The 12,095-nt window shown below is 36.6% G+C and overlaps 1 protein-coding gene across 9 annotated transcripts in view; it reads left to right on the forward strand.

Moving 5' to 3' along the window:
- The window catches only part of cfap20dc (CFAP20 domain containing), a 488,877-nt gene that overhangs the window by 294,416 nt on the left and 182,366 nt on the right, over window positions 1–12,095 (forward strand). For 8 of the 9 annotated variants that reach the window (XR_010020441.1, XR_010020442.1, XM_063067989.1 and 5 more), the window contains one exon: window positions 9,471–9,617. The exons of the other annotated variant lie outside the window; for it this stretch is intronic. Coding sequence is in view for 6 of the 8 variants with exons in the window: in XM_063067989.1 (XP_062924059.1) it covers window positions 9,471–9,617 (147 nt within the window). In the remaining 2 variants the exon portion in view is untranslated. The remainder of the gene's footprint in view (window positions 1–9,470; window positions 9,618–12,095) is intronic. 9 annotated transcript variants of the gene reach the window in all.

The following is a 12,095-nucleotide window of genomic DNA, read 5'->3' on the forward strand; positions in this document are numbered from 1 at the left end:
GTAATGAATCAGCATATAGGAGGGAAATTGTAAATCTAATTGAGTGGTGCCACAACAACCTCTCACTCAATGTCTGCAAGACCAAGGAGCTGATTACTGACTTCAGGAGGAGAAAACTGGAGGTCCATAAGCCAGTCCTTATTGGGGAATCAGACATGAAGAGAGTCAGCAACTTTAAATTTCTTGGTGTTACCATTTCAGAGGATTTATCCTGGGTCCAGCACATAAGTGCTATTACAAAGAAAGCATGCAACACATCTACTTAGAAGTCAGCAAAGATTCAGCACGACATCTAAAAATCTTACAAATTTCTATTGATGTGTCGTGGAGAGTATATTGACTAGTTGCATCACAGCCCTGGTATGGAAAATACTACAAAAAGTAGTGTTTACAACCCAATCCATCATGGGTAAAGCTTTCACTACCATTGTGCATATCTACATAGAACAGGGGTCCCCAACCTTCTTTGCACCACAGACCGGTTTAGTGTTGATAATATTCTTGCAGACCGGCTGACGGGGGGGCGGGGGTGGTATTCAAGTAGGGTTGCCAACTTTTTCACACCCAAATAAGGGACAAAAGTAGCAGTCAAATACAGGACACTTGCGTTTACCCCGATAAAGACTACCATGACCATGAAGCCTTGCGCGGGCACCTGTGTGCGCATGCATGTATGTGCCGATTTTTTTTTCTGCAAATCGGTTTTGGCTTAATCTTCCCGATTCTGTTAAGTGAAACTACACTGTACATACATTATTTCTACTTTATATAGGCTGTGTATTTATCATATCATTCCTGCTTTTACTACATGTTAGTGTTGTTTTAGGTTTTATGTGTTATTTGGTGTGATTTGGTAGTTTATTTCAAGTTCAACAGTACGTGACAGGGCATGAGGAAAAGTGCAGCTGACTCATATTGCTTCATATCGCCAAATCATATCATTTCCTTGCATGCACATGCTTTGCAGCCTGGTGGTTGGGGACCACTGACATAGAATGCTCTCTTAGGAAAGCAGCATCCATCATCAGGGACAACTACCACCCAGGCCACACTCTCTTCTCACTGTTGCCATTAGGAGGAAGGTACAGGAGCCACAGGATTCACACCACCAGGTTCAGGAATAGTTATTATTCCTCAGCCATCAGGTTCTTGAACCAAAGGGATTAACTTCACTCAACTTCACTTGTCTATCATTGAATTGTTCCCACAAGCTATGGACTCACTTCCAAGGACTTTTCATTTCATGTTCTTAATATTTATTGCTTATTTATTTATTTTATAATTATAATTATTATTTTATCTTTTGCACAGTTTGTTGTCTTGTGCACATTGGTTGTTGTCTGTCCATTCATTGACTCCGGTATGTTTCTTTGATTTGCTGTATATGCCCGCAAGAAAATGAATCTCAGGGTTGTATATATGTACATATATGTACTTTGATAATAAATTCACTTTGAACTTTGAACTATTTTATTATGTGCCTCAAAATACTTTGAAACCTCATCCCTAATAATGACTCAGTCAGGCTAACTGGCCTATAATTTCCTGTCTTTTACCTCCCTCCCTTCTTAAAGAGTGGAGTGACTTACAATTTTCCAGTCCTCTTAAACATTCCAACCCTAAGTGATTCTTGAAAGATCAGTACTACCTGCAGTGGATATAAATATGCACCAAAAATATATGAACCATGCCCACACGTATAACATTATTATAGTGGGGTAAACATAGTTACGTATTTTTGGATTCTCCATATTGCTTCATAATTCATTATTATCCAAGCACTATATACAGCTGGACTAAGAACTTCAACATTTATCTTACACGATTATTGTTGCCATTATCTGATTCAATGTTGGACAGGATTTAATTTGAATAAAACATGGAATGTGGAGATAATTGCATCATCTTATTTTGAGAAGAAAATCTGGTTACTCATTGCTTCTGCCCAATCTCCTTCCAGCAATTTTGTAATGGTGTTATCAATTTTATGTCTGTCAAATTTAAATACAATGTTTACATTATGCCTTGAGGGTTTCAAATAGAAAAGTTGCTTGAAGAGATAGAATTTCCATTTCTGCTTTATGAGTTTTCAACAACTTTTTGAAGTTTTTTTTTTCTGAAATACTTCTCATTTAAATGTTTGCTAGAGGGTGATTTTTTAAAAAGTGAGATCATAATAATTTGTTATAAATTTTTACTTTGACATGGGATATGCCAACACAGAAATTTTAAGCATTCTATATATTGACAAAAGAATAAAGATAATATAAGAATCTTGGAAAAACGATGAATAATTGAATGATAAAATTAATTATTTTATTCTCAGCAATTGCTTCTCTGCAGTAAAATTACAATCACTTTAATAATTAATTGCATTATGTAAAGCAGTGAAAGGAAGAAATAGAAGAATTAACCACATACATTATCTTACTCTTTGTGTAATTGGAAGAAACTCAAATTGAACAGCCTCTTCCTCCTTGTAAACTATCTTTTGATTACAATAAATGTCGAATATTTTTTGTTCACATTGCAAGTAAGGAGGGGAATGGCATAATCAGTGGTAATGCTATTCATTCTTCTAGCTTTGTTGTAGCATTTTTTTATTTTATATCTCTGAATGTGAGATTAGCTACCTGAGTATATGTTACAACAATGATGTACACCAATATTTATGTAGACCCAATCATTTCAATACCATTCAAAAGTTTGTAGGTTTTTATTTGTCTATACCTTTCAAAATTGCAAAATCTAGCACACCAATGTACTAACTTCTTAAAAAAAACTGTTCACTTAAAACTTGGATTGGTGTTTTGATTCTGAATTGGGAAGAATTCTGCACTTTCTGAGATTGTATTCCTTGTAATACAGTTCTTTATTAACATTCAGATCATAAGCAGGATTTATTCAAGGTCATTGAAATGTGATGAAAAACAATTTAATGTGTTAAGCTATAGGAAATAAATTATTATTCATTCGATGTCCACAAATATGGTCAAAATATGTTATTGATCTAGTGACTGCAACAAGCAATAATTTGAAGAAATTTTCTTTTGCATTGTATCAGTTCACTTCATGATTCTTGTTTGTTTTTATTCCATTGTGGCATTGATGGCATTCACTTAGCAAATACAGTGGATTCTAGTTATTTGGGCCTTTTGTTAATCAAGGCAGCTGCTTATTTGGGACAACTCTTAACAAATAAAATAACTGAGGAAATAGCTAGGATTCCCTTCATTCATTTGGGACACTTTAACGCCTAATTGGGACAGGAGAGCATGCCGAACAGTTATTAACTAGTGTCAGTCATGTGCACTTGTGTGAACATTAGGCTGTATACTGTGCTTAGAGTGTACAGTTTTTAAATAGCATAAGTTGTGTGTACTTTTTATTAATACAGCTTCACTAAATCTTCAGATATTCATGTTATTTGTTTCATGATTCACAATGACTTAAATATTATTAAAATGAAAAATCATTTTAATAATTTTGTTAGACCATAATAATTCTGCAAACTTAGCTTTTGGATACAAACAAGAGAGAGTCTACAGATGCTGGAAATCCAAAGCAACACGCACAAAATGCTGGAGGAAATCAGCAGACCAGGCAGCATCTAGGAAAAGAGTGAACAGTCGACATTCCAGGCTGAGACTCTTCATCCTGATGAAGTCCTGATAAAGGGTCTTGGCCTGAAATGTCAACTGTTTACTCATTTCCATAGATGCTACCTGGTCTGCTGAATTCCTCCAACATTTTGTGTATTTCAGCTTTTGGACAGTTGGATGAATTTTAAAGTCATGTATGGATGAAAGAAGCTATCGTAAAGCAATGAACAGAACAATGAGTTTTGGATTTTAATTTAAATCAGGGTACAGCTGGAGAATGTTGAGGGTAAGGGTCAACTTAAGAGGCCTGTAAAGTAAAAATTACTTACATACCTTAACAGGTTTCAATCTAGATGTTTGATATTAGTATTATTCAAGACTTCAAGATTGTTTAATGTCATTTCCAGTACACAAGTGTAAAGGAGGACAAGGTAATTGTTAATCCACATCTAATGCAGCATGTGAAAAAATCACATAAATTTATAAAGAACACAATAACAATAATAAAAAGCACAATAAATATAAACATGTAAAATAGCTCATATACTTAGATTGATTATATGTCCATAAATTGATGCGAGGTACAGCAGTGCCTGTACATAAAGTGATTGACAAGAAATAATAAAGTAGTGGTGATGGGGAGTGTGGTGGTTGAGTTAGTGGGAGGAGGTGTTGATCAGCCTTACTGGTTTGGGAAAAGAACTACTTTTGAGTCTGCTGGCCCTGGTGTGGATGCTACGTAGCCTCCTCCCTGATAGGAGTGTGGCAGACAGTCCATGAACAAGGTGAGTAGGGCCTTCACGATATTACTGGACTTTTAATGTCATTTTTCTGTATATACTGTATGTGTTTGATGGTGGGTAGGCTGATGCTGCTGACATGTTGGGCAGTTTTGACTGCGAGTTGTAAAGGCTTCCTGTCCCCAGCAGTGCAGTTTCCGTATCGTGCAGTGATGTAGCATGTTAGGTTGCTCTCTGCTGTATCTGTAGAAGGTCATGAGTACCGAGGTACATAGTCCAGCTCTCGTCGGCCTCTTCATAAAGCAGAGGCATTGGTGAGTTTTCTTGATTGTGTGGGATGTCTTCTAGGATCATGAGAGGTTGTGTGAGACGTGCTCGCAGTTTCCACTGCTGTGCCGCCAATCTAAAGAGGGGTGTAAGTGCTGTGAGTTCTGAAGTTGATCACCATCTTATTTGTCTTGTTGACACTGAGAAAGAGGTTATTTGCCTGGCACCTATAAAACATGGGAATGTCCTGCATGGGAAAAGGCTCTTTGGCCCATGACATCTGTGCTGACCATGATGCCAAATTAATTTAGTCCCCATATCTGCACATGATCAGAGTCCCTATATTGCATTCATGTTAACAACAGGAATTCTGCAGATGCTGGAAATTCAAGCAACACACATCAAAGTTGCTGGTGAACGTAGCAGGCCAGGCAGCATCTCTAGGAAGAGGTACAGTCGACGTTCCAGGCCGAGACCCTTCGTCTCGAGACGAAGGGTCTCGGCCTGAAACGTCGACTGTACCTCTTCCTAGAGATGCTGCCTGGCCTGCTGCGTTCACCAGCAACTTTGATGTGTGTTGCTTGCATTCATGTTCATGAGTTTTCATTTTTTGGACCTGCAAACCTTAAGAAAGATGTTTTTTTCTATTTTTTAATGATATATTGCTACTGAGTAGAGAGCCCTTTATCTTACTTGTCATCTGTAATTTGATTGCTCTGGGAGTATTGGGTTTATGACACTAAAGCTAAAATGTAGTTAATTATCTTACTAGTCAGCATGATTCTTTTATGAAAGATTTTTTGCAGTAACTTTGCAGTCTCTCATTGCCTTGAAGAGTTATTAAATACCAAGGTTGCAAGTTCCTTTGTGGGTAAGAATGAGTTAAAGTGGCCACAAACTTGAATTTCCATTTCATTGCTTCTAAAAGGTTTGAGATTTAGAGCAGAGGAAGTTAAAATGATGGACTGTGATATGAAAAAGAAAGGCTATTTCCTTTAATTAGGGGGTCATGACACATTACTATTTATAATTGACCCCAAAAAATAAATGCTTTCAAAACTATCTGAATATTATATTAATGAGATTTCATTCTAAAGTTCTTTTTGACCAAGTAGCTCCAGCATAGCATCGTTAGACGCTACAATATTTTGTCAAATTTGCTTTAATTTGAAAAGAAGACTTTAAAGTAAATCCTATTTAAATCATTACATTGAAAAAAAACAGAATATTCCAAAACATGACATGGATATTAAAAGTATTAGAAAATTGAATTAACAATTGAATTACTGGGGTGTTCCGGTAAGATGAAGCCCTTTCTGCAGTGCCAAACAAAGGAGTTAGTGTCTTTCTTAAATGTATTTTTTATGATCGCAACACCCTACTGGACATGAAGAACTTAAAGACCTGCAGGTGTACCTCATCAGTGAGTTGCTCATTGGCGGAAAACTGAAGGAGTTGGACTTGGTGTACATTATGCCGTTGCCTGCATCAACAAGGTGTCAGAATGAATGCACAAAAAAGATCATCTTTATTGCTTCTATTATGTTTGCAAAACTCTATTAATGTGGAACGCTGCAGGTCTGTTGGTTTATTGGCGAACAGAGGGGCGGATCGCGGGGAGCTACGTGGCCTCAGTCGTAGCAAGGGCTAGGTGTAAAGACACTGTGTTACTTGTTTGCTGCCTCCCAGGTGAGAGGGGTCATAGCTGGTGCACTCCACTGGAGTGCTGGGGACCGTGTGGAGTGACATGCTGGAGTTGGTGTTGCTCTCCAGTGCTCATTTGGCAGAAGACAAGATGTACTCTGTTTGATTGGAGTCTGCTGCAACAATCATGGATTCAGGGACTTGGACTATATGTATTTTTTGTGTTACTATATTTTACTGCTGTCTTATATGTGCTATGTATGCCTTGTGCCGTGTATGAACGTTTGGTACTGTGTTTTGCAACTTGGCCCCAGAGTAATGTTGTTTTGTTTGGCTGTATTCATGGGTGTACATGTATGATTGAATGACAATTAAATTTGAACTTGAACTAACATGCATGAGGCATCTCAGAATACTTGAAAAATGAAGCATAATTAGTTATTGTTGTACATATGCAATTGTAGTTTTTGCATACATTCCACCTCACATTAATAAATAGGGTCTTAAGCTTTAAGAAAAAATGTCACCAGTTAGCTATATTCTTGGTTATAGATATATATTGTACTCGTTGCTACCATTGTAACAGTATGAAATGTGTTGTCCAATGCTTAAAGAATGGCTGCAGCCTCTTGAGATTTTGCTTCTGATCCAAAGTTGCAAACATAGGAAATGAAAATGTTATGTTGGCATAATAAGGAATAGCATAAAAATGAAATTTAATTACCTGATCACATTACTGGTCATGAGTTGTTCATAATATCCTCAGATAATTAGGCAACCTCACAAGTAGAATATGTATTGCGCTCAGTGAGACTTAGCTGCATGCTTATTTTGCAGGAAAAACAGATAAGTGCAAAAACTAAAGTCCCATTGTTATCAGTTTAAACAACTCATAATTATTTTTTATTTATGAATTAAAGTGTAATTGTATGTTTTGTTTGCAGCTTCTTTCTGGAAGTTGTGAATCCTTGTAACAGAAACTAATTACTAGCAATATTATCAAGTAGCATTTAGAAAGGTTTAAATTCCAAATGAGCAATAACACTTAAAAATGTTATCACATAGGGAAAGGTGAAAGAGAAACAGGGAAAGAAATTAAACTTCTAGCAATAGGCAGAAAATGGTTCGGCACAGCCAAGAAGGGCCAAAGGGCCTGTTTCTGTGCTATGGTAATACAATGGGAAGCTAATGGATAATTTAAAATGGCACCAATGTTGTTGTTTTACCAGTCAGAGAAAAACTTGGAGCTGATAATAAGATAATACGCTTGCAGCTAAAACATAAACAGACAGTGTTGCTGAGTGAGTTGAACAGCAGTTGATTATTTTTAACCTTTCAATGTAAGGACATTTATATACACAGTTTGGTATACAGCAATGATTCCCAACGGGGGCATTTATGATGTCCTAAGGGAGCGTTAGGGGAAATAGAAATTGTCAGGGGTGTTCAAGATTCTTGGAAGGGTGGTAAGCAGCATCCTAAATTGAGGCACGAGACCTGACTGACCGTGTCATCTTGCTGCCATCATCAACATCCGCTAGGCATTTCCATTGGTATTAAGTTTTTATTCTAATTTAGCCCTAAATACTACAAAAGTGCGTCAGTACAATGTTACATACCTGGAGTATGGTTTTATTCCATTCCTGTCACATCAGCGACACCCCATGTGTCTTATTTGTAATACTATATTGTCTACTGAAGCCATGAAACCATCAAGATTGCAGGAACACGTCCGTAAAAGACACCCTGAAAAGGCTACTTATGGTACTACTCAGTTCCAGAAGATGAAATAAACATTTACAAGGTGTATACTGGAGTCATTTGCCAAAGAAGCTAAAAATTACTTCATACTAGTCTCTTTGCTTTGTATAACATTTCAAAAATTATAAGCATGGAAACTCTCATACAATTGGTGAAAGATTAATAATGCCTGCTGTATCAGAAGTGCTCACCACTTTTTTCAAAATGTATACCAGTATTTTAAAATCAATTCCTCTGAGTAATAAATCTGTAGCTCATCGTATTGATGAAATGAGTTGATAGGAGTTCACCTGATAGAGGTGTATAAGATGATGAGAGGCATTTATCATGTGGGTAGTCAGAGGCTTTTTCCCAGGGCTGAAATGGCTACCACGAGAGGGCACAGTTTTAAGGTGCTTGGTAGGTACAGAGGAGATGTCGGGTAAGTTTTTTACGCAGAGTGGTGAGTATGTGGAATGGGCTGCTGGCGACGGTGGTAGAGGCGGATATGATAGGGTCTTTTAAGAGACTCCTGGACAGGTACATGGAGCTTAGAAAAATAAAAGGCTATGGGTAACCCTTGGTAATTTCTAAGGTAAGGACATGTTTGGCACAGCTTTGTGGGCCGAAGGGCCTGTATTGTGCTGCAGGTTTTCTATGTTTCTAAGAAATAATTGAAATTCAGAATGATGAAGATTCAAAAATGCTTTTCAAAAATGTCGGCTTTTGTAATATGTGGCCTCACTGTCATACGAGGTTTCCTGGTGTTTGGAGAAGAGCCATACTGCTCTTCATTGTATTTACATCCTCCTACATTGTTGAAAGGGGCTTCAGTACAGTGAACCACATACTCACAAAAAACAGAAACTGCTTGCGCATTGTTACGCATGGGGACTTGAGGCTTTTGCTGTCGTAACTTGAACCAGATATTTCAACTCTTGCTAAAAACTATCAAGCTCAAGGATCACATTGATATCAAAGCTGCTGTACAGTGCACATGTACGGCTAGGTTTAAAGACAAATAAAAATTTTAAACAGAATACTTTTTCTCATGTGAGCATTTGGTAGACATATTTTTACACTATGGGGTTGCCGGAAAGAATATTGTTCCCAAGAGGGGTGTTGGCAAGTATGGAGGGCTAAAGAAGGTTGGGAAACACTGGTATACAGTATATTCACGAAATCTTATTTTATAGTGCAGCATCATATTAATAATTACTACCAACTAATTTTTGGTAACTTTGAATTAGAGGTTATCAATTCAAGCAGTTTTTTTTTCAAATTTGTAGGTAGTTCTTATAGAATCTATCTTACATGTTGCTTTAATGCCCAAAGACATTGCTTAGACACCCCATTCCAGGGTCTCATATACTTTGTTCTTTTGTTCTCTCTTAGTATATTCATTGAGTTAAGTGGTAATAATCCTGTTGATCAAAGTACTCTTCTTTTGATGCTTGTATCTTCTCTTTGAATCCAGGTACTTTCTCGCCACATCATGTAAACAGTGAGGCAAAAGCCAGTGAAATGCCTGATATTTCATCTTTTCAGATGAAGACAACATGTGAAATAAACAGTAGTTCCAAACTTCATCAGAGTAGGAGCAAACCAGAGGATGAGGTTGAAGGTTTGATTAAGATTTATCCTACACAACACTTAAGTAATTTTAAATTAGAATACTGAAAAGTAACTTCTTTTTCCTGATATTAAAATATATTTCAGTGAAGTTACATAGATTTAATTTTAAGTGGAATCCAACTTAAAAATCTGTTGTTATTCTTTTCTGTCATACTTACAGATATTTCATAACTGTTCAGTATTTTGCTTAACTGACCATCCATTCCAGTATGAAAACAACATTTGAAACCTAATCTTTACATTCAACAATATGTAGTATGAAGGTGTGCATCCAAGATTAAGCAACCTATGTGATTCTGAGCCACACCTGATTCAAAACGTGTTGATACCTGTTACAGAAATCTTCCTGCTATAATGAGTTATTTTAGTGTTCCTGAGCCTTCCTGATCCACATGGCCTAATGCAAATTTACTCATATACAAAAAAAAGTTACATCAGTGAGTGTTTTGTGAAATGTGTTATATCCCATTTTTTCCGCAAGAAAACTATCCTGTGGGTAACACAAAGGCACTTAATGCTTTTGCCTCACACATCCAGTGACCAGTCTTTGATCTGGTTGAAGTTTGCACATTCTCCTTGAGATATTGCAGATTTTCGCTGATACTCCGGTTTCCTCCCACACACCAAAAAAAAGGTGGTTGTAGATTAATTTCCCACCATTATACCTGGGATAGATAGGCGGTAGGAAGTCGATGAGCAAGTGATAAACAATAGATTACAGGAAGTAAGTGAATGAATAATAAAATGGAATGTGAACCAGCATGGATCAATGGGCTTGAATGCCCTCATTCAACATAGTAAATAAAAAATGTTAAGAAATATAGAGTTGTTAGAGGTTTAAGCACAGTTTTCTCACTTATGCTGGCATTAATGCCCAAAATAGTTTGAATTAAAATGTTGGCTTGGACTTTGATGTTAACTGTGAAGCAATGCTATGCTGGCAGTTACTGGCAGATATTAGGCAGTCTTTTAAGCATGTCTTCTAAGTGTGGACATGTACAACTCACTGTCTGATCAAGTGAAGCATGTTCTATAGGGGATCTCTAGTGTAAAAGAATATCATATGCAAGTCATTAGAACTGAACATGCTGCATAGTTTAAAGTTTGGCAGCAGTGTAAATAGTGTTCTACCACCATATTGCACTGATGTTCACAACTGGCAATAAATTTCTTAGGCATGCATCTCTTCAAGAAATCAGATTGAAAAAGCTCCAGCCTGTAATGCATATCTGTATGTTGAATTGAATAGTGGTACTTTTTTCAGTGCTTCTTCTTGGAAATCAATATTTTTGGAGATTAATTCAGAGAAAAGCTCTGGCATTCCTATAATTCCACGATTTATACATTTTCCTTATATGATCTGCTGGAGCACATGTGAGGTATTTGATGCACAAAATTCACATGAAATAACGACATTTCCAATATAACATTCATTAAATATATCTTTGTATTTTTTTATTCAAGAGAAGTTTTTGTCAGTTTTTTTTCATATTTTTATGGCACTATTCAATAAAGCAGTGAATTTTAAGGGTCAAAGTATTACTTGACGTTCACCTCTGCACCCCACAGATCCTACTAACATAAAAGTATGTTGCTGTTAATCACAATGTCTTTGGGTGAGGTACGCTGCCATTTTTCCTTTATCACCTCTTTGCAATGGATGTGTCTATTGTGATGCTCTGCCTGTGTTGTACTGAAGCTGCAGAATAGGTATCAGAAGCAGGTCAGAAATGCATGGGAGTCCTGGGGACAGAGGAAAATGTTCCTTGAACATCACAAGGAATGTTTCTGGAATCATAATCTTAATTCCAGATCTCCATTGATCAACGTAACATGAGACTAATGTTTTCACAGTGGTATCTATAGCCACACACTTGCATCTGGATAGGTGACCACCCATTTAAATAGTCCCCTCAACTGCCAATTCCAATTTAGACTATCCATCGACAAGGTTAGTCCTTTTCTTTCCTGAATTAGTATTCATTCCTTTCATGCCAAATGAGCTGTGTTCACGTAACTAGTAGATTTGGCATTCATAATCAACTGCTTGTGAACAAGTTCCAGACAAAGTGGCAACAATTACACAGTCCATTTGGATAGGACAATGGATTATTCATTATGATTTTTAGACCATTGCTCATTTTTACTAAATAGTATAAAGTTTAACTTAAGCAAAGATGGCCATGATATTACTCTTGATCTGCATTAAATTTTAGGCCTGTCTTAAGTTTTAGTCTTGAGGAATGTTTTATGTTCAATTAATAACTAAAATTGGTTTTAATTTTATCTTGTCCATTATTTAGAATAACATTTTTCCCATTACTAATCAGTACATTTTCCTTCCTGCAATGCAGCATTAGACGTCCAGTGTACTCTTTTATATGAAATACATAACTTTGTCTCTGTATTTGGCTTTCATTGATTGAAATCCATCAGCTACATTAATGGTAATTTTGTAATTTTGACA

This window comes from Mobula hypostoma, chromosome 15, assembly GCF_963921235.1.
Source record: "Mobula hypostoma chromosome 15, sMobHyp1.1, whole genome shotgun sequence".
NCBI lineage: Eukaryota > Metazoa > Chordata > Chondrichthyes > Myliobatiformes > Myliobatidae > Mobula > Mobula hypostoma.